This window comes from Marmota flaviventris, chromosome 1 (genome assembly GCF_047511675.1).
Source record: "Marmota flaviventris isolate mMarFla1 chromosome 1, mMarFla1.hap1, whole genome shotgun sequence".
Classification (NCBI taxonomy): Eukaryota; Metazoa; Chordata; class Mammalia; order Rodentia; family Sciuridae; genus Marmota; species Marmota flaviventris.
Window position 1 is genome coordinate 44,680,734 of NC_092498.1, and position 23,357 is coordinate 44,704,090.

Consider the following 23,357-nt stretch of genomic DNA (forward strand, 5'->3'; position numbering starts at 1 on the left):
TAGCATTTTCCCCTCTCTGAAGGCTGAGGCCATGCCTTTCTTTCCATGATGTAACTTTAATTTCCCTTCCTAGGTAAGAAGATTGTAGAGCAATTTTAGTAGACCCTAACACACACTCTGGAACTCATCGTGATTAGTTCCTCCAGCAAGGTGTTTCCAGTTACTGTTAAGTTCTGACTCTTCCCCAAGTCTTTCTTTGGCTCATGTAAAAAGACAAACAGTTATTTGTTTTATTCCTAGGAGGTCTTCTACCAGTTGGAATTAAGCTGTTAGAATGATGTTCCCCTGCCAATCTCAGGGCAGGATTAGCAGGGTGAGAGGGAGAGATGGAGGTAGTTTGGAAATCTCCTCCAGTGTGAGCTATGTGGTCAGAGGCTTCAGATGCCTAGAGTTTTAGAGAGTTAGGGGCCCATCTGAAAGTCATCAGATGCTTCTTTCAGAGCAGGACTGACTTTGGAGTCTTCCAGCCTTAGTCACTCATCAGCCCTTTCCTTCCTGTCCGTATATTTTCCGAGTTGGTATCCATTCTTATTATTAGAGGGAAAAGGCCTCAAGACCAGAGAACATGAATTCTTTTTCTACTCTCAGCTGGAAGCTAACTCACCTTTCTATGTCTCCTATCAACCATAGCATATTTGAACTATTTTTACTTAACTGGTACCACTTCCCTCCAAGAGAATAATCAGGAGCCATCTCCACAAATTTATTTCCTCATGGAAGGGAATATATATATTTGTTGATAGACTTTAGTTTATTTATGTATTTATATGTGGTGCTGAAAATCAAACCCAGTGCCTCACACATGCCAGGCAAGTGTGCTACTGCTGAGCCACGGCCCCAGCCCCTGGAGGGGATAATCTTCCTGCTGCTTTCCATCAGCTTCCACATTCTTTAAAGATGTCCAATTCTGCAGTAGTGTCCTTTTTTTCCTTCTAATAGTGCATTCACTACATTTAGTACCTATGATGCATCAGGCATTGGGACGCTGATTGCAATGTGGTCCATACTCCATAGGAATGTCCAGTTATTGAGAAGACAGACCAGCCAGCATCCCTGTGAGATAGGCACTATGCTGTAGGACCTCATAGAAGGGAGACAGCCAGCTCACTCAGGGCTCAGGTAAATGGTCAGGCTACTCTCTTGTTTCCTGAGGCCAGGTCCTGTGCATGCTGCACAAATATTCTCCAAGGGTGCAGCACTGTGGGTGTGTCCTGACTGTATACAGAATGCCCAAATCTCTTGCTCAACTCTGAAAACCTTGGACATGGTGGTTCTCAGAATTGACTTTTGGCTAATAGGAAAGTCTGACCCAATCAGTATCATCAAGAAGGGCTCCCAAGTACCAGGTCCTCTTCTCTACCAGCACAGTCCCCACAGACAGTGGGGGTCCAGCTTGTGCTTAGACCACTCACAGTAGTTTTCACTTCTAAACACCCACAAAAATAAAAGTAATTTTTAGATTCTAAAAACCCATAAAAATAAAAGCAGTTTAAAATAAAACTAGAACTGCTTTTATTTATAAATAAATCAAATAATAGTAGAACTTCTCTGGTTGAAACTGGCATAAAATATCTGGGAGCCCAGTATGGTAGTAAACTTTCTATCACTCTGACAAAATACCTGAGATAATCAGCTTACAAGGAGGAAAAACATTTTGGCTCAGTTTTGGAGGTTTCCATCCATGGTCAGTTGGCCATGGTTTTGGGGCCTGTGTGTGGTAAGTCAGCACATCGTGGTTTGAGCATGTGGAAGAGGAAGCTGCTTTACCTCATGGCAGCCAAGAAGCAAAGGGAGAGGAAGGGGCCAGGGTCTCAATAACCCCTTCAAGGACATGCACCAGGTAATCCAACTCCCTTCTACTAGGCCCAAACTCTTAAAGGTTCTACTACATCTCAATAGCACCATGAGTTGGGAAACCACACCTTTAACATGTAGGCCTTTGAGAGACATTTAACATCCAAACTATGGCGCCCAACAATCCAAGGTGTCTCTGAATACAGTTTAGAAAATAACAGATGTCTACAGTCCACCAAAAACACAATCCTCTGAGACCCTCCTAGAACAGAAGGCCCCAGTGAGAAGAGGGCTGAGGGGTCAGGACCAGCTCCTCCTTGAGGTGCCTGGGCGTTGTGGGTGAAGCTGTGAAGGAGAAAACCCCCCAGCACCCAGAAGGATAGCTTTTGTTGTAATCTTGACTAAAATCCCAGAACCATGGAGCCATGTGTTCTTCTCACTGGTCCCACCCAGCAGTCCCTGAGGTTGCTGGGGGAAGGAGGCCGCCCCACTCCTGAAACTCATTTTACCAGCAAGGCAGCCTGGGCCAGTCAGAAAATTAAACTAATAGATATTTAGTTTTTAAATTATAAGTCTGGAAGTATGAAGAGTTATGAGAAAATAGAAAGAATTAAGAATGTTATGACAGAAATGCATTCCCATTAAAAATTTACTTTTTTTAAAAAAAGGCCCATCTAATGTTAATCTAGACTCAAATTTCATGGGGATTTCAAGAGACTTGTGGAGGAAAACATCTTGGTAATTGTATATGCGAATGGACATTGTTATAGTGATGGAAATTCTTCTTTCATGCAAACACTAAAGCAGTCCTCCCCTTATATCTTGGTAAAGCTGATTGACAGAGTATAAAATTGCTTTTTAATCCAATTTAGGAAACAATGTATAGTGGGTTTTAGCATTTAAAAATGCTTGAAGCGTGGAAGAAGAAATTCAGAATACCCTGGCAGATTATCTGTGATATTGTATATCAATGGCACATTTCAGAAATATTATTTCAATATAAGTTTCTGTGAATTGAGTCATATTTTGTTCCAAGGCTTTTTTGGGTTAGAGTAAGGAGAATGTATTGTAGAAGAAATATGACCCAGAGAAAAATGAACAGAAACCAGTTTATAAGCCACATTTCTCAGGAATAAAAATTTTCTAAGTCTCTTTAACAAAAAGTGCTACGGTTGCTCCCATCAAAGGTACCCATGCAAAGGTCACCTAAGACAATGCCACTCCTGCCGTGATCACCCTCATCAAGTCCATCCTCACAGAGGCCACCCCATCTTTGGCAACTTCTCAAACCTCATCCTATTTCATCTCTTCATAGTGTCTGACTGAACTCTCACTTTTATTTTATTTTTGTTTTTCTGCTTGGAGATTGAACCCAGGGGCTCACTCATGCTGAACATATGCCCTTCTACTTTGCCAAACCCCCAGCCACTGACCACTTCATATCTTGAGGACATTTCAGTTTCATGACATCTTCTCAGTGCCACTCCTGAGCTCTGGGCAATATCCTCCTGCATCTTTTCCTCTCCTACCCACCTCTTCGTGTTGGTCTTAGAAGGAGCCCTCTCCTCTTGGCTCCCCTCTCCTTGGTGGTCCTGTGGGCTCCCACAGTCCCGCTCCCCACTCTGGCCTAGACACCCATATCTGAGTCTCTCCCTTCTGTCTCTCATGCTACAGTCCTGGACCTTCTGCCTCCAGACCTTCTCTCCAGGGATGTTCTGCAAGCTCTTTGTCCTTGTTACTTCCTGCTGCTAAGCCTCTTTTCCCTCTGGAATCTGTATCCCAGCCAAGGAACTCATGTTATTCTGATTTCCTAAGCTAAAAATTTCACAGTCACCTTGAGTCCAGATTCTCTCACCCACATCAGGTGCTAAGTCCTGGGAAGTCCCTTCCCCTCCCACTTGGTTTTGTCACCTCTCCCCAGAGTGTGACAGGAGCTTTCCAAGGCTTTGCTAATTCCCATCTCTTCCCTGCAGGTGCTCTTACACACAACTCGCTCATTTCTTTCAAAACCACACAGAACATCAACTCATTCCCCAATTGCTGCTGCAGTGTTTCTCCTAAGACCTTTCTGAAGTCCTCCCTGGACACACCCCAGTCTTATTTCTTATCACATTCACATACTCTAATAGCCTTTTTAATTCCTTTGTACAACTTATTCTGTCTTTGAAAGTTTGAAAACTACATAGTAACTCAAGGTAAAGGGCACACTCAGGGAGCAAGTCACAGAAGCCTTTCGACTGTTTTTCTTGTTTCCCTTCCTTGGAGAACAGTAGAAAGCCTGAGTTCCAAGGCTTTTTGTTACTTGTACCCTGTGCAGCCCAGGGAAATCTACCTAACTTCCCCAAACCTTCACTTTCCCATCTGCATAATGGGAATAATATCAGTTCCTCTCAGAGTCACTGAGGCAATGCTTGGCATATGTTAGTACTTAACCAATGTTGGCAGATGCTATCATGCTATTACTCATGCTCACCAGATTATAGCCACATTATGCCTTTTGAAGTTTTGGGGTCAGTGCTGAGCCTTGCTCTTGCCTAGATGGCTCCTTCCCCCATCTTCGCAGGGTAAAGTCTTGTTCATTTAATTGGATTGACTCATATCTTTTTTTTTTTTCCTGTGAAGCTTTCTCAGACACAATGCCTTCCATTTGCTTTGTAACCGCTAAATGTGCTCTTCCTCAGGCACTCATCATGTTGAATTTTATTGTTTCCTTGACTACACACACTCTTGTTTTTGCTCTCTTCCTCCTTCTGTACCTCACCAACACTCCCACAAAGATCACGAACCATCAAAGTAGGACTTAACCTGATGCATATTTATGTTCCTGACATAAATTTTGAGTGCTCCCACTTATGTGTCCTTGAGGGCACACCACATGTGCCCGTGTCTGTGCCGTTTAGGTACCCTGTGGGTGCTCCTGGATCCATATACTTGGGGCATGTTGTGCATGCTTGTATGTCTGTGTCCTTGGAGCACACTGTGGCAATCCCATATTTCTGCCCTTGGGCTACAGTGTACATGTTCTCATAGTGGTGTCCTCAGGGTACGCCGAACCACTTGTATCTGTGTCCTTTAGATACATTTTACATACTCCCATGTCTGTGTCCTTGGGTAAGCTGTGGGTGTTCCCCTATTTATACTCTGGGGATACACTAAAGGGACCACCATATTTCTGTCCTTGGGCCACACCATGGCATTGCAATATCTTTCCTTGGGATATACTTTGGGCACTTTCATATTTTTCAAATCATGAATACATGAGAAAACCAGGAATAAGCAAGTATGTGGTGATATGGCCCCTGAGTGATGCTACAGATCACCAGGTTTAATTTGGTCATTCAGATGCACCTTATGCTTATTTCCATATTGGCCAGTTGACCTCCTGTAGTCAGTTCCCTTCAACTAATCTGTTATTATGGCAAAACTGCTCATGTGTAGAAATAAGACTCAATTATCTTTGGGGCACCTACATGCAAAAAACACAACTCACCTCTACAATAATAATATGAGCATTTCTTTGTTCTCTTTTTCTATGTATGTATGTATGTATGTATGTATGTCAGCAAAAATAGCCACCATTCAGTGAATACATAAATGCATAAGTACAGGTACTTTTTACATTTTTACATATATTATGTAATCTTCAAAATCAGAACCAACAAGATGTTTGTTTTTGTTACCACATTTTTACAGAAGAACAAACAGAGGTGCCAAGAAATTAAGTAGCATGTCCAGGGTCTTACAGCTATGTGATAGAGCAGGATTCCAGACAGCAGTTCACAGTGGAATATGGCAGATGTGAGGAGGCTGGGACCTCTGGGACATACACCTCATACTCCATCACAGCATGAGCTGTGATCATCACAGTTACTTGTGATATTTTTATTTTATTCCACTTGTGCGTTTTATTAAGCCTTTGGAGTAGGCAAACATTGAAGTTGAGAATATATAGCCTATCTTCCAAATGGTACTAGTTTTGTTCTCTGAACTCTTTACTGATGTTTTTAAAAATGTGTTTTTTGGATTTAGAATCTTTTGTTAAAGCAAGTTGTTGACATGTGCAAAAAATTACTATGTCTGGTTATCTTTTTTGTTGGTTGTATGGTTTAATTTTTGTGTTTTTGATGCAAGTCTAGAAAATAGGTTTGTATCATAAAAATACATACACACCTATATACATGTACACATGGAGGAAAAAATAGTAGTGCTTGTTATAGAAAACTTAGGAAGCACAGAAAGAACACAAAAGAAATTAATCTCCCCTAAAATTGAATATCTAGCCACCATTAACTTTTGATCTGTGGCCTTCCAATACACATTTTTATTGTCAAAAATAATAACCTGCTATATTTTTTATAGTACACTGATTTTTTTTTCCTTTAGCAGTGTATAATGAACATTCTCCATGTTAACAAATATTTTTCCACAACTGGGTTTTGTGAGTAACTTGATAGCCATCATCTAAATGTGCTGTAATTTAATTATCCTGATCTTCCACATTTTGTTTGCTGTATTATTGCTGATGATTTTCATATGACTTGTGCTGTTATTGGCATTGGAAATCATAAATTAATTCCTGGACATTAATATCTCTGAGAAGAATAATTTTGGAATCATTTTCACTCAAACTATTTTACAATTTTGAGACCTTAACAAAAGACACCTTAACTGTCACCTGGGGTAGGCTCTGATGGGCCACATCTCTTCTACAGCTTTCCTCACAGTGAGCAGTCGCTGTTCCAAATGTAAGACCATAGCCTCTGCTCTTCAGTGTATATCCTGCTTTATATGCTCTTGTATTAGGCATAAGGAACTAGATTCTGACACAAATAGATTTTGAAAAGTTGCTTCCGAAATCTTTAGAAGCACTGTACTTCAGTCAGCATGATTGAGAATTTGGGAAGGAAGTTGGAGGCAGGCTGCCGGCAGGATAGTGCAGAATGCCACTTAGCTAGTAGAAGCCAAGTCGTGAATGCAGACAGGCAAAGCGTGTTCTCTGATTTGTGTGCTACAGTTATTCTAATTGATTTCTGCATACTTGTGGATAGGGATCTGCCCTCTTCCATTTATTTTTCTCTTGACAAGTAGGATGTGAAATGTTGTTCCATGCCTTTCTAATTTAAATGTTGCACATGTTGAGAACTGATCTTGCCAGCCATTTTAAGCTTGGCCAAAAACATAACACATTGTTGTTATTAGCCTTCATCCTTTGGTTAGGGCCAACATTCTGTTTGGAACTCTAAAGGAGTATAAATCTCCTTTATAGGCATAACCTATTTCAGCCATAAAATAGATACAATGAGACAGCAGAGCTAAGTTTCCTTGGTGAGTTGCTTTGGTCAGCCTCCGTGGGCTGGCAGGGTCAGGGATGCTCGTTTTCAGAGTATTCTTAGGAAGCAAGATTTCAATTTAATTTGCCTTTTATATGAATATACTCCCCAATGTGCAAGGTACTTTAGGAAGTGCAGTAGGAGAAACTAAGATGAAGATGACAAGGTTCATGTTCTTTATCCAGCCGAGAAAAAGACTTGGAGGACGTAATATAAGGCGGTGTATAAAAGCATGTTTATCAAAGATCAGAGAGAGCTTAGAGAAGCAAAACATTACCTCACAGCTTGCATTCAGGTTATGGACAATGTCCTTGAAGCCATCTGCAGCCCACTCTGCCTGCCGGCTGAGAGAGCCCTCTGTCTCGTACACATGTGCACCACTATTTTTCAAATGTCTGTAGAGGCTCTGGTGCTCAGCAATGCTTTTAAATGGATTTTTGTTTTGTTACCCTTATTGTAGCTATTGTCATACTGTGTGTTTTTCAACTAGTAGATGCTACACTCAAAGTCCCATCATGGGAATCTGTACACTTTTTTCATGTTAAAAATAGGTTCAGTTATTTGAAGATTGGGAACCAATGTCTACAGGAGTGCTATCCAAAAGAACTTTACATAATAGGGGAAATGATCCCTATTGTCCAATACAGTGGTCATTTACCAACTGCAGCCCATGAAGACATGAAGAATGGTTAGTGAGATGGAAGACTGAATTTTAAAAGTTTTGTGTGATTTTAGTTTAAGTGGCCACACATGATAGATAGAAACTACCATATAGAACAGAGACAGTGCAGATCTAGAGTCTCCCTGCTTCGGTAATTTTCTGAACCCTGTCTCCACAAAGTTTTCCCTGTTCTACCTCCTCTTAGTTTGTTTGCAACCCACAGATGTGTTTGAATACCAGGCCCATTTTCAAGTTGCCTCTGTTTCTCAAAGTTCTTTAGACCAAGAGAAAAAATACCTAATGAAACAATTTTGAAACTTTCCTTATCATAGCAATAAAAGGCATTCTACTTTCCCCTTTTCTGTCAATCTCATCTGATTCTCAGGGGCCTTGAAGAGATTTCAGTACATTTGGGACACTTGAGCTAATTGTTTTCATATTTGGTTTGTTTCAAAATTCATACAGCATAATCCTTATTTTAAAGGTTGTTTATTTGATAGGCAGGGTAGCTATAAATAATTAAAATATTAGAAACAGATCTAAATGTTATTTGGGGCTCTCATTAGACAAGAAATTTTCCTTCTCATGTGTTTTTCTGTTATTAAGGGTAAACAAGTGATCTTCATTCTCTAACTTACTCAAAACAGTTAATACAATTTGTAGTACTTTCAAGTTATATATCTTTCTCATGACTCATAGCCTTGAAGTCTTTTAAGACCATCATTGACAGTAGCAATATAGATTATAATGGCTTCTTTTAAGGCAACAAAATCACAAGAAGATGGCCAGGTATCTCTGAGCATAAACTTTACCATTTATATTTATATTGTAATTTATATTCATTGTAAATACAGTTCTAGTTTGATTGCTGCTAGGTAACTCTCTTACGATTACATTTCCCAAAAGATTTTTGTCCTGTACTATTTTAAAACAAGATACAGAAAGAAAGCAATGGTTTGTCAAAAAAGGAAAATGACCCAAAGGTTTTGGAACACATACTATGAGGAGTTGCCATCAATATGATAAATTCCTCTCATGGACCATCCTGGAAAGCAGTCATTGTAGTGAAGTCTTTCTATCTAGGAGGATTTTCTATCCCAGCTACCCACTAGGGGTGACAGCCATATTACTGTTCTCTTGATTCTTTCTGGGTAACTTTCTCCTACTTTCCTCATCTTTCTTCTTTGAGGCCAGAGGCTTAGAGGTTTCTCGTAATATCAGATCGAGATTTTAAATGTTTCCATTGCTGCCCAAGAAGTCCAAATATGTCCTCGCAGCTCCTGCTGGCCTATACAGTCTCTACATGTGCCAACAGGAGAGGAAGCTTAAAGGCAACTGGGTGATGCCCAAAGGGTGTAAATCCCCAGCTAGTTGACAACAAAATGCTGATAGTAGAATCATAATCCCCATTCCGCATATCAAGACTCTTCTACACTTCTACTCTATCCTTCTTTTATAAATTTCTATTGACAAAGAAAGAAAGAGAAAGAAAAGAAAAAAATCCAGACAATTGATTCTGACATTAAAAAATTCAAATATCTTTTGTGGCATTTCCTTTAGTTGAATTTGTCTCATGTTAATTAAGCAGATTCCGCTGTGGTCTGCTGATCTCCTTTTTAAAGCCTAGTGGTGGTTGTCTGAGGTGGTCATAGATTCATGCCATGATGTTTTGGGGCTGGATCAGGGAAAGAAAATACAAAAGAATGCAGCACCAGGAGGATGCCAGCCAGATGAGTAGTTTACATTTGCAAATACAAAATATCCTAAATTTGCTTCCTTTTCAATGCTAGAATAAATACAAAAGAATAAAAATGGCAATTCAGTCTTCTCTCAGCCCCCAGGAAGAATACCAGTTCATTCCCATTCTTTCCCTACCTTCTCACCTCCTTGGTAGAAAATAGGAATGAAGAAGTATAAGCTGAGACCCCTCCAGTCTTTAGGGGAGGATCTAAAAGAACATCACAGTCTAGGGTCTACTGCACCTTTCCCTCGGGCCGCCACCCTTCCTGTCTCCTGTATCTCAGCAGGTATGGATGGGTGTTTTCAAAGAACAGAGTCCTTCTCTTTGGCATATCTGTACAGAAAATAAAAAAATAATGGGCAGTATTAGTCAATCCCAATCTCTAGAGCTGTTGATGAGTCAAAAAACTCCATGACCTTCATGTGTCCATTTTATATATTTTCATTCTGGTTACAAAATTATACCAAATTATTGTGTCTTCTACATTTTCCTTTATGCTGTTTGAGTCTATATTTATTTCTTTGATTAGAGTATCTTAGCCTGAAAGCCTCTGATCTTCACTGTAGGAAACTAGTACAAGGCTAATCATCTGTCAGCAAACCTTGAATTGCTGGATGTTTTAGTAATTGCCTTCAAATGTAGTAATGAGATTGCAGGTTTGATGAAATGCTTATAAATGGTGGCTTTAGGGAAATCAACCTATTTCAATATTGAATTCCAAATTACTATGTATTAACACATCTGTCTCCTGACTTTTTTATTTCAGTACCTACTAGAAATGAAAAGTTTAATCCTGCCCCCAGAACATATCCTGAAGAGAGGAGACAGTGAAGCAATAGCATATGCATTCTTTCATCTCGCCCACTGGAAGAGGGTGGAAGGGGCTTTGAATCTTTTGCATTGTACGTGGGAAGGCAGTAAGTAATTTCTTTCTTTGAAACATTTTTTAAGAACATGAAAAAGTGCTAAAACTGTTTTTGCCCCAAGTGTTCCTAATGAATAATGAGGATTTGCATGTCTTGCTCTGTTTTCTATGAAGGCCCATCACTAAGACAGTTAATTACTTAGGTGCTCCAGTTCTCTAGTAGTGGTGGGTATGTGTCATCAAACAATGACATAACTCTTCAGACTTGGAAAGGCAAATTTATACAATAGATTGAATAGATCTGGACTGTTCTGGAGAACCAGTCTACTATCCTAAAAACTTTCTTAGGAGACTTGGACATTTCCTTAACATCATAAAATCTTTAGCATGGAATTAGGCCTTGTGCTAGACTCTGATTACCATTTCTTGATGGTTTTTCTAGGAGAGGTGGATAAAAGCCACAGTAGTTCTACACTGTAGCTAGGTTGGCCATCTGCAAGGGCAAGGCAGGTATGTTTTGGAACAAGAGCAGAGGCTGCTGGACTCTGGCGTGTGGTGGGAAGTGTTGCATTGTTATAATAAATATATTCCTGGTATGTTGGTGGGGGAATAAATATGTCTGAGTACAAGCTCCCTACAGATATTATTCATTCTGTGTAAGGCGAGGAGGCTCTGTTGGCAGGTTAAACAGTCTCTTTGTCCTGGAGAAGTGTGTAGTTGAGTTGGGAGGAATGACCAGCAGCAGGTGGCAGCTGCCTGGTGATTTCTCCAGGGTGGAGCAGCCATGGGTAACCTTATGAATCAGATGAGATTTGGACTGAGCCTTGATGGACCAGGACAGTAATGTAAGCAAGGACACAAAGTGAAGAAATGGTCATAAATGGGGCTGTTTGGGAGAATGTAAATTTAGGAAAAGCCCTAAGATTATTAGACAACATGTGCATTAAAATTCTGCTAATATCAATTTAAGCAAAACAAGTACAACATGTACCATGATTTTTTTTCTCTCATAGGAAAACAAAATGATAAATATTAGAATCTTTTGATAATTTTTCCCTAGTTCACCCCTGCTCTGATCTGCCTCACAAACAAGTGTCTTTTTAATCTTTTTCAGTCTGTTTATCTTTTCTGCTTCCATTTTCATTTTGATAATCTTCTTCCTTTTCCTGCCCTTCCATAGCCCAGCTAGAATCCATCTTGATGTAGGAAGGGAGGTAGCAGGGAGAAAAATGGGATTGAGTAAAAATAAGTTTTGGAGAGATGGGACTCAAAGCAGATTGAAAGTTTTTTATTTAGTGGTTTTGACATATTTCTTTAGAGAATTAATAGTGGGTTCACTTATGTATTTTACTATTTATAACCTGATGGATGTTGAGTTTACCAATGTTGCCACCCCTAATTGGTAAGTGTAATAACATACTCAGGTAATCTTGTCAGCACCAGTAATCATATTTGGATATGTACAACAGCACACTCCACCAAAAGTGTGTGGGTACATGCACAATCCCCTCTGGCTTGGGCTACTTGCTGCACTTAAGGTGTTCTAACCAAAAAGGACAAAAGAATTTTTTTATCAAAACATGAGAAAGCTCCTGAAAAGCTCAGCAGTTTTGAATACAAGAAGGCTTATCTAGTGTTAGTTGTGGAAAAGATAAATAGAGAAATTGGTCTACCAAATAAGAACATATTTAGAGATTGGCATTTGATCTGATTGATTAAATTTAACCCTGTAAAAAGAGCCCAAAGAGGGGTGAGGCAAGGTGTGATAAAGATATGGTATTAGGAATGATATCATCATAAAAAATTAAAGTCCTATGGGGAATAACTGAAAATTCTCTTTGTAAATTAGTAACCCAATAATGATGGGGAGGTGCTCTGGATCAACTGGGAATGATAGTGACACTGAGGGAAATGTGAATAGACATAGGGATCTGCAAAATCAAGCAGAGGAATACTATCAGGGAGGTGTGATTGCCTCAATTTAGACTGGCAGAATGCTTTATTAGGATAAAAAGAGGGGGGCGAACTTGTAGGCATAAGCTGTATGTCAAGAAAACCATACCTATAGGAAAAGGAAATTTGACCTTTGATCTTTATCAATAAAAAGTTCCTGTGAAAATCAGGTAGCTGTGATCCCACCCAAAATCAGTTAACTGCCAGTTTTCAAAGATTTCCAGGACATCTGACTTCAGAATGAGAACCATGAGAATGCCTACCATGTGCTAAATGCTTCAGAGGATGTACACTGAAGCAGCATTTGTATAACTGGGTGATTTATAGAGGATTTGCATTTGCATCATTTCACCTACCCTTCCTGATAGTCTTCTAAGTTAGGCAGGACAGAAATGTCAACCTCAATTTCTCAGAAGCAGAAGAATCATTGAGATGAGTGATTTGAGGCTGGGGATATAGCTCAGTTGGTAGAGTGCTTGCCTCCCATGCACAAGGCCCTGAGTTCAATCCCCAGCATCACCAAAAAAAAAGTCACTTGTTGAAGGTCTTGAAGTCCTGTTGGTAGGGCCAGTAGGTAAACCCAGGTTCACTTTTCCTTCATTGCATTGAATAGGTTAAGGATACAAAGATCAGCCAATTCTGAGATAGTTGCTAGAAAGCCCACAATTTAAATTTACATCACTACTTACAGTCTAGGGCATATTTCTGACAGCTGGTTCCCTTCTAGTGTTTAGAAAGTTAACCATTCTGTATAAAATTATATTTTCTTGTTTGATATTAAGTTAAACATTTCAATATAGAATGAGACAAAATTTTATAAAATAAATAATACATATGTATAAACAAAGGAAAGAGACTGGAAATAAATACACTTAACTGTCTTAAGTGGTTACTACTGAGTTGTGGATAAGATTTTTTTTTCCTTAATATTTGTACCTTTCAAATTGCCTACAACAAGCATATGTATTTTCAACAAGCATATATATATATATATATATATATATATATATATATATATATATATATAATATACACACACACATATATGCTTAGAAATATAATTTTTATAGTTTTAGAAATATAATCTTTCATTACAAGTGCTCTTGGTTACTATGAAAAAAAAAAGCTATAGGTCTGCCATGCAATTTTTTTGTAGTCAGTAATTTTTTTTAAGTCTTAACACAGTAATTGTATAAATCAATATACCTCATTGTGGCATTTTTGCCATGCAGTTTAGAAGAAAGAATTACCACTCAAGCTCCAGACAATTGTCTGCAATCTCTTGACCTCACTTCTAGATCTGTGTTCATTCTGAATTACATTAGAGGTTCAGAGTTCTGTATTTTAAATTAGAGGACTTGGATTAGAATTCTGACTCAGTTGCTTTAGTAGTATTTACTTAACTTACCTAATTTTGGGAAACCATAAAGCACTGATGACATTTAATGCCTACCCCACTCCAGTTTGGTGGCTTCAAAGTAGTTGCCCCAGCTCCCTCTCAGGAGGTCTGCAGGCCTGGCCTGCATCCTGAGCCTGAGCCCAAGAGGCGCACTTCTCCCAGCGCACCACTTGGTGGTGCCTCTTGACATCTCAGCCTCATCAGCTAGGTTTTGTCCTCTGAATCATATTTTTCTTCATCCTGAAATTCAAAGCCATTCCTCAACTCTCACCCAACTTCCATTTTTCATTAGAAAGAGAATATAGGGAGAAGGATAATACTGCCCAATTTCAGCAGATTCAACATTAAAAAAGTCAGATTATTCTTTGGAAATTTTTAAAAAGTCAGTCGGTTAAAAGTGTTGGTTAAGAGGTAGTGGTGGGGTTTTTTGTTGTTTTGTTTCTTGCTTGTTAATGAATTTATTATGTTAGAGCATTAGTCATCCTGTGTAATTAAGTGAGTTTTCCATCAATCAAGCTAAAAAACTCCTATTTTTGATAAAACCCCAAAGTCTTGCTAATGTATAACAGAGATTGTTTGGGTTTGAAACATATGGTAGTTAAAGAAAAAAAATCCTGAATCCTCAATCACAAATACATCAGCATTTCAAAGGTTTCCAAAATGTTTGATTCATCACTGTACCAGCCCCTGAAATTACACAATATGTTCCTCAAAGTCAAGATAATTAAGAAAGGGGAAAGTTTTAATTTATAAGATTTTATAAAATGTTTCTTGGATTATTACACAGCTGCCACCTTATCTGAATTATGCTTATTTTAAACACTGCAGGTTCTGGTTATCCTCAAACACACGCACCCCTGCCAGTATGAGCTGAATATAAAAAACATATATGAATGAAGGGTCTCATTTCAACTCAGTCTTATTTACAATGGTATTGCTCCTTATGGGGTCCTGTTTTAAATGGCACATCTTCTGCTTCACCTGTATTAAATACTGATGTGCTCTTATCTCCCTCCTACTGTCATCTTTTCAAGGCTCTATTTTGACTCTATTTATTTTATAAAGCCAGGTCATCTCCTGACCACAACTGTGAACTTTAATTTTCTCATTCTATATATCAGAAGACTAGTATGCCATGGGGTAAATCACTTAGCCTTTGTTTCTTTCTTTTTTTCACTTAACCAATTATATTCTTTTTGAAGTCCCCCCACCAAGAATCCACTAAATATCCACTAAATAATGTATAAGATTTGAAGATGGTGTTTTTTAGGGGGACTAAGGCAGGGTATTTCCTTTGAGAGGGGAAAATGGCCCATTGTTGAAGCATAGGATGAGACTGTGATTCTAATTTATTCTCTTTGAACCTAATGGCAAATACCCCTCACTGTAACATGTGGTTCTTAAGCATTTCCTCCAAGCAAACCTTTCCTCCATAAGGCTGGCACCTTTTGGACTACTAAAGAGAGGACCCACCCTGCCCCCCAGTAGATTCAAGAGGAGCATAATAGATCCATTGTACACTTTATAATTTGGGAGGAAGAATGAATGGTCACGGCTAGCTTACCCTGAGCCAGTTCCCCACCCACTGCCCAGCACAGCCAGCTTGCTCCTTCCCTTTTGTCAGTGTGATGGTTAATCTGAATTGTCAACTTGATTGGATAAGAGATATTGACAATAAGAGGTTTCTGGTTGTCTCAGTGAGCATGATAGCCTCCAAAACTGAATGTATTCAGATACCTGAGTTGTTTATTTGTTTTTTTATTTTTCTTAAGAGATAGGATCTCCCTGTTGCCTAGGCTGACCCTCAACTTCTGGGCTCAAGCAATCCTCATGCCTTAGTCTTCCCAGTAGGTGGAACTGCAGGCAGGTGAATGCTTCTGTGCCTGGCTTTACCTGAACTTTTAAAGAGACTTTGGTATTTTCCTGATTGTATATTAATTTATTCATTCCTTATTGAGCAAATATTTATTTCATTTATGTGTCAGGCATTGTGTTTGGGGATAGGAAGACAACAAAGACTCTGAAATGCTTTGTGAGAAACACTAACATGTGTACACACACACATGTGCATACAAACAAGTGTGTGGGGGGGGTGTGTATGTGTGTGTGTATGGGGGGAGAGAGAGAGTGAGATAGTGTGGATACATGCAGTACTAACATGAAAGTAGGAACAGAGGGTTAAAGAGCTGAGGGGTGCTAACAAGATTAGCAAGTCCACTATCAAACCATAGAATTTTTCTTCAAAATTAGGATGGAGCACCATTAAATCCAACTAAGGAAAAATTCTTTTCCCAAGGCTGTTTTCTTCCACTTTTAAAGTGAAAGACTGTGGATCACAAATCAGGCTTTTGACTTTTGACTTTTCCTCACTTCTGCACCAAAATGCCTCATGAAAACACTTGGCCTTCATGGTTGTTATTTGCATTGCAGTCAAAAGTAGAACATCAATGATGATAATTTTCTCTTCTACCATTTGTACATATAATTGTCAACAAACAAGCAGAATCTTTATTTATTAACAAGTGTGACTGAACACAGAAAACAGAAACTTTATGTTTAGTAGAGAAGGGAAGGTAAAGAGAAGCCTCATCTTTGCTGCACATCCAGGCACTGTGTATAGCCACCTCGTCTCTGCTGTTGTCCTCAGTTCATTTGCCAGACTTGTGAGGACTGTGGTGTTTTCATTTTACAGCTGAAGAGACAGACAGGAAACAATTAATGACCCACCTAGAGCCATGCACTTTTTGGTGGAGTCAGGTCCTGTTCCTGTAGATGTCACTCTGTTGCTCCCATGTAGACACGCGCCACACAGCCTGTCCCTCTTCAGGGCCCTCAGCACAATGGGAACTGTAGCATTTACTTGGAAGTTTATTGGAACAAGTTCCCCGCACTCAGGCGTGAACTCTGTGAGTGCAGGGACAGGGTGTTCTTGGCTCTCTGTGTGTAGGTTACATAAGAAGGCACTCACATTTTGATAAGTGACCAATTATAAGAGGTAGAACTGGGACTCAAACTCAGTTTTCTCTATTCCAAATAATCTGTATAAAATTCTCTGAGATCCTCTTTGACAAGGTAACATATACAAACGATCAAAAATTTACCTTATATTCCCATCCATATGATGGGTAGGGTGAGAGGTCATTAATTTGTTCACATATCCATCCGTCGGTTCTTTGGTTCTATTGATTCCCTCACTGGTATTGGTAGACAACCTCTGATTGGGACAGCACTGATAAGCTTGGAGCCTAGAAAATGTATTTAGTCAAGGATGGAAGAAAGCAGTGTCATGCCTCAGACTTGATTGTGGAGGACAGTACGTGTTCATTAACTAAATCTCAGCTTCATTTGAACCCTTTAACTGAGATCAACGTAGGAGGAGAGGATGGCACACAAAGGAAAATGCAGAAGTGACATCCATATGCCCTGTATCAACTTGGAACAGCCTTGATGTTTTTGTTTTGTTTTAAACCAAATACATGCGTATTTGTAGTTTCTCTGAAGTGTGGCTTTTCTCAAAGATTTTTAGGAGGTCTGAAGTCATTTATAGAACAGATCTGTTCAAATGACCTTTTGTCATTCTTATTTACACCAACAAATCAGTGTGTTCTTAATTCCTGCACTTGCAAAGTTTCTACACTTTTGGCTAAAGCCACGAGGCTCTCATGGAACCGTTGCATGTCTTTACTGTGAAAAGGACCAGGCAGTGGGAGGTGAGGCTGGCAGAGCTTTTGCAGTGCCTCTTCCTGGCTCTCTCCAGACCTCCCTTGCTTATCTCACACTTTGTTGGACCCTGCACAGCAGGGTGGGTAAAGGATAGAATTGCAAGCACAAATTGTATTTGCTTTTGTTTAGTGAAGCCAAAAGCCTTAATATTATTTTATGAAATCAATGTAAATGACAACTGACATAAGAAAGAGATCTTAAGAGCACCATAAACATCTTTATGATCATGGGAGTAGAAGCGTAATGCAGGCCATGTAGATGGATGGATGGATGGATGGATGGATGGATGGATGGATGGATATTCATTATTCTTTGAATTATATATATATATATAATCAATACCTCCACTCTCCAAAAAAGATGAGAACCAATTAGAAGAAGATAAAGACTAAATCAATGCACAAAATTCTGTGTGCACACCAAGTACTGGAGAAAAAAAGTCATTTAGCATTTGACTGAAAGACACCAGCCAACCATTAGATTTCTATGGTTGAACACTCTCAAGATCTTGTGCTCCTATATTTCATTTAAAAAATTGTTCCCTGAAGTACAAACTGACTTCAATTTTGAATAAAATTTAACATTCAAATTTATAGCCACTTTGAAAACTAAGGGTTTATTTATATCATATGAACCTGAAAAGATTCTTTAATTATAGCAGCCTGGTTACACATGGAGAATCTGGATTTTAAAAAACTTCCTTGTAGGTTTTTCCACATTTGTTGGATGCTTTCAGAGAAGCCATCATTTATGGGAAATGGTATTAAGATCCTGCTGTACTATAGTTTAAATGTAAAAGCTGTGCTTCCCAGAAGAGATTTTTAGCTTACGCTATAAAAGTCACTAAAAGGTTTTTTGTTTTTTTGGGTTTTGTTTTGGTTTGTTTTCATCTTCTTGAAAGCCTGGTTCTATTGAGAGAGATGCCAGTTCCTTCAAATGATCATTCTATATTAACAACCTGTGCAAGGAACCTCTTCTCTTGCTTGTTCTAATGGGCAAAAGTCATCTTTGTTTGTGTGAAAGGAAAGTTCTGATTGAACGAGGCTGAGCCCTTCATTTTAAGAAGAGTTAAAGTCTGGGGTGTTTTTAATGTTTTAATCTCTGTTTAAGAGGTTTCTGTTATGAGAGGAAAATTGATAACATTTTTACCTCAGCAAACTGCCAGCAAACTGGCTCAGCTCTAATCCCACATTTATAGTGATTTATATTCTCCGTGGCAATGTTCTGTAACCTCACAGTGATACCACTGTGGTGTAGATTGACTGCATTCCAAATGCTGGAATCACATACATAATGTTTTTACTTTTAAATAATATTCAGACACCAGAATAAATACCATATGTGCACTGATGCTGGTTACAATGGGACCTTGTCATTTCTTGTGAGGGAGAACATTCTTTGTTTCTGATTCCTGTTTGAAATAAGTATGCAAAAGATAAATATGTACATTGACAGCATTTTAAGAAGGCTTTCGTAATTACACAGCTGAGAATGTAGCTACAACTACAATTCCTTAAAATGTGGCATTTGAAACAAAAAATATTGCTATATTGCCACCATTCCTCTCTGACACACATGAAGGCCAGGATTGTTATCTGACATCCTGAGAGTAGGGTACAGCTTTTATGTTATACATCTACCATGTGCTGGAGTTAAAGGACATCTGTTAAAGAAAAAATACCTCCATGTTCATAGGAACAGTGAGACTAACATGCTGATGACATTGTAACAGGGAGAATAACACACTCGATAATGGGAAAGGATGGATTGATTGGAAAGCCATAATTCAGTGTGAGGCCTAATGTCATCTGATGCCACAAAAGCAGAATTTAGGTGGCCTGACTTCATCAAAATACAGATAATCAATCTCTCCAGATGCATTTTTCCCCACATGATATTGAAGATTTAAAAGTTTCATAAAGTTTAGAAATACTTCCCAAGTCATGTATTTTTAGATTTTTGTTTTTATCCCTCTTGGTTGGAATTCTAATCCACTTAGACATATTTTTTAAATAGACATGGTAGAATGCCTTTCATACTTGTACATCTGTAACAAGCTCCAACAAGTCAATCTACATTTGCTTCTAGGGGAAGCATTTCAATCCAGGTTTGCATTATTACCATTGGCTGAGCTATATTGAATTAGTGCTTATAACATTTTTATAATATTTTAAAGATGATGTGACCCTAGGCATTGATATTGATGGCTTCCCTACCCCCACTGCACCTCTCTCCCCACCCTGTTCTGTGATGTTTGCCCAGAATATATAGTGTAAGATTAATGTGTGAGTAATACATCATAGTGTATCTCTGACATTTTATCTGGCACATGACTCAGAGTTTGGTAAGTCTTGCCTTCCCTGTAGGAGTGTTCCCATTGTAAAAATGCTCAAAAGTCCTTTTTGAAGCTGGGAAGTTATGAGACAAACATTAAACTAACATATTGTCTCTTCTTTTCAGCTTTTCGGATGATCCCTTATCCCTTGGAGAAGGGGCACCTATTCTATCCATACCCAATCTGCACAGAAACAGCAGACCGGGAGCTGCTACCCTGTAAGTTTCACCTCTTTGTAATCCTCTCTTCAGCCAGGGAAGGTGGTGTGACCAAAGGTGGGGATGGGAAGAAGTGGGAATGATAAATGTTTATAATGTTCTTTGTTTTTTATTACTTTTCTCCCAACCCTTGGCCTTGTTCGATAGCATATATATTAAAGTGAATTATGTGAGTGGGTTGGACTTCCTGCCTCTCAAAGTCTCTCCACAGTCATCAAAGGGATAGACGCCAAAGTACTGAAATGTAGAAAAGAAGGCATCATGTGCAGATTGGTCTGAGCACAGAGAACTCCTGTGTGGGACCAAGACCCACTGTGCTGGTCCATCATGGCACAGGTCAGAATGGTCTGTGCAGGCTAGAGATGGAAGAGGAAGGGATGACTTCAGAAGGAGCTGCAGACGAGCTGTGGATGGGAGGGCAGCCCTTGGATGCTGGCACTACCACCAGAGGCGGAGTCGGGTGGCAGGGCGGTGTGCTTTCCGAGGTGATGCAATGCTCTTGGCCAGAGGGATTTCCCGCGAGCACCTCGTGGATTGCATGGAATGAATTGGCTAACATGTGCAGGGCACACGTGCAGCCTCAACACTGTATGAAAGCTCACAAGGAAAACCCTGCCCTCGAGTGCCTTACAAGCCAGCAGGCTAATGACCCGCACCACATGTGGAAAGTATTATTTTGGTTTACTGTAATACAGCATTGTTTTGACAATCCAAGCTAAATAGTTATTATCAAATCATACTGTGTACAAAGATCATGTCCAGGCTCTTTATGTGGCCCTGACTTAGGACATATTTTTCCCCCTCGGATAATAATCTCCAAATTTTGGCTCTTCTCTCCTCTCTGTCCTTTCTGCTGCCACCTTCTCTCTTGTACCAATCCTGGTTATGCCAGTATATTATAATTATGACACAAATAGACACTTGCCCAGAGGAATGGTGTAGCTGTGGAGCTCTGGTGTGCAGTCAGTTTTCAAATGCCAGCTATGTATCTCCTACATGGTGGTTGCTACAAGAATGAAGTGGCAGGAGGGCCTCACATGTTTCCTTGCCAGCCAGATCCAATGTGAGATTTGTTCCCTAGGGAATTTGGAGATGTTAGTGATGTGTTTCTCATTGTCCAAGTTTTATTGTAAGAAGTGTCTGGTGCCTCACCCAACATTAGATTTGATTTCAGAAATCCCCTGCTGTGGGCCCACAGTTTACCTTTTGACTCCCCTCTTTAGGGAGATCCTTGTTAAAGTTTACATTTTCTGCTAAAAAAGATGGTTTTCTGAAAAGTACAATGTTTTTTAATGTTTTAATTGAGCCCAATTAAGTTTCCATGGGGATGGATTAGCTATTAGAATAAGATTATAGTTCTTAAAAGAAACTTTATAGGGATGGTCTTTATAAGCCTTAAATAGAAAATTATGGCTCACATTTATTAAATTGAATGCCATAGTTCAAGTCTGGTCTCCCTCCAAAATCTTCTTTGGGCTGAATTTTGAGGATGAGGATAGGAAGAGGGCTGTTTATTTTGCACATTATAAATAAAATATTGCCACATTAGGCCCTAAGTGCACCTCTACCCTATATTTGAATCCCAGCAGATTGACCCACCTAGATGCAGGTAGGCATGCTTGTCTGTGCTTTGTCCCTCCCTGATCCTCTCTACCCTCAGTTTTTAGCAGCGTGGCTGAGGACTCTGAGTAACAACTGCCTAATGGTCAAGGAATGGCCTTTAGATCTGTATATCCCTGGGAATGGACCACTTGGAACCTTTTGGTTAGAGGGCAGTGTTGTTCATCTGCAGTTCCCCAGCCCCCTCCACCAGGGTCCCTGGCAGCTGGTTCTTCCTCCTCCGTGCAGATAGCCCATACCTCCCCTGGTCAGCACTGCACCATGCAGACAGTCACAGGCAGTCACATAATGAGTAGAAAGAGGGAGTCGGTTCTCTTGGCTTTTGTACAACTGTTTGGTTTTCCTCAAACATAGTGTTTGAAGTTTAAAAGTTATGAAGATACTCTAAAGAACACCAGTTTTGCTTTTTTTTTTTTTTTTTCTTTTTCCGGTGATTGTTCTAAGTATATTAATCAGGAGTCTTCTATGGTTGTGTCAGATAACCCTAGCAACCTTGACTCTCACCCCTTGCAGGTTGAACAGGCCAGTGTGTGAGGTCCTTGCTAAGTGTCTATCAGGGCAGCACTCTCCACTGACATACTTAGAGTGTGCCAGGAAAAGTACAAGATAAACTAACATTGCCTCATTATAATAACTTAAAAAATACAAGTTGAAAATGTAGACAGGGTATTTTTCAGTATGCTAACTTTGGACTTTCTAAGGCTTTGTACAATGTATATATGTTTGATAATTAAGATAAAGTTTTGTCATTTCATTTGTGTTCACTTTTGAGAAAGGAATATTTTATAGTAGACATAGTTAGTGCTGCTTTTTTTTTTTGTCCATGAGTGTTTTATCCCCAAATTAACCCTGTCGTACCTCCAGCTGGAGCAGCAAAAGGCTGGGTCCTTTGTGACCTGTGGTTGTCAGGTGTCCTATCTGTTCCATTTCCCATGGGTTTCAGCCAGAGCTCTGAATAGTCAGTCCACCGGGTAGGAACTCCCCAAAGATGCTCTTTACTCCAGCCCTAATATTCCCTCTGGTCTTCTCCACAGCTTTCCATGAAGTCTCAGTTTACCCGAAGAAGGAGCTTCCCTTCTTTATTCTCTTCACTGCTGGATTGTGCTCCTTTACAGCCATGCTGGCCCTCCTGACACACCAGTTCCCGGAACTCATGGGGGTCTTTGCAAAAGCTGTGAGTGTTTGCCTAAAGGGAAGCCTCAGGGAATGGACAGGGAAATCTGAGGGAGGTAGTAGAAGAGGAATGGGGGATTGTCACACAGAAATGTTTACCAACTGCAGAGTTCACTATTTAATTTCATTATCACCAGTGGAACCAAAGGGTTAAGGGTCAGAGGGAAGTACAGGTAACTGTTGATTCATGCCTTGCTTTCTTCCACAAAATAGATTTCCAAATAATACATAAGCACAAAAACATGAAATAATTTAGGAAATCCTATTAAATGAGAAGTGGGTGGGGTCGTTACTTAGTTTTGTGTATGTTAAATGGCATTAGTTCTAATCTTGGATACTGTGCCTCTACCCTTGTGAAGGATGAGATTTACATTTACAAAGATTATTTAAATGTATTTTTTAAATGTCTGCAGACCTTTGACTTGTTTGGGAATGAACCGTGAGAGGGTGTGGAAGCATACAGTATTAAAATGCTGACAGGACATTGAGAAATAGGGAAATCCAGTGAAAATCTTGAAGGAGGACTATGGAGTAGAGCTTTAATA

General features: G+C 39.5%; 1 protein-coding gene and 1 non-coding gene across 8 annotated transcripts in view; both read left to right on the plus strand.

Moving 5' to 3' along the window:
- St7 (suppression of tumorigenicity 7) overlaps positions 1 to 23,357 on the plus strand; it is a 279,048-nt gene that overhangs the window by 247,995 nt on the left and 7,696 nt on the right. For 6 of the 7 annotated variants that reach the window (XM_071612748.1, XM_071612752.1, XM_071612729.1 and 3 more), the window contains 3 exons: positions 10,293 to 10,443; positions 19,927 to 20,019; positions 22,674 to 22,813. In XM_071612748.1, coding sequence (XP_071468849.1) covers positions 10,293 to 10,443; positions 19,927 to 20,019; positions 22,674 to 22,813 — 384 coding nt within the window. The remainder of the gene's footprint in view (positions 1 to 10,292; positions 10,444 to 19,926; positions 20,020 to 22,673; positions 22,814 to 23,357) is intronic. The other variant, XM_071612731.1, reaches the window with a different exon arrangement.
- Positions 12,794 to 12,866, plus strand: Trnag-ccc (transfer RNA glycine (anticodon CCC)). Its single transcript has one exon. It is a non-coding gene; the product is annotated as a tRNA-Gly (tRNA).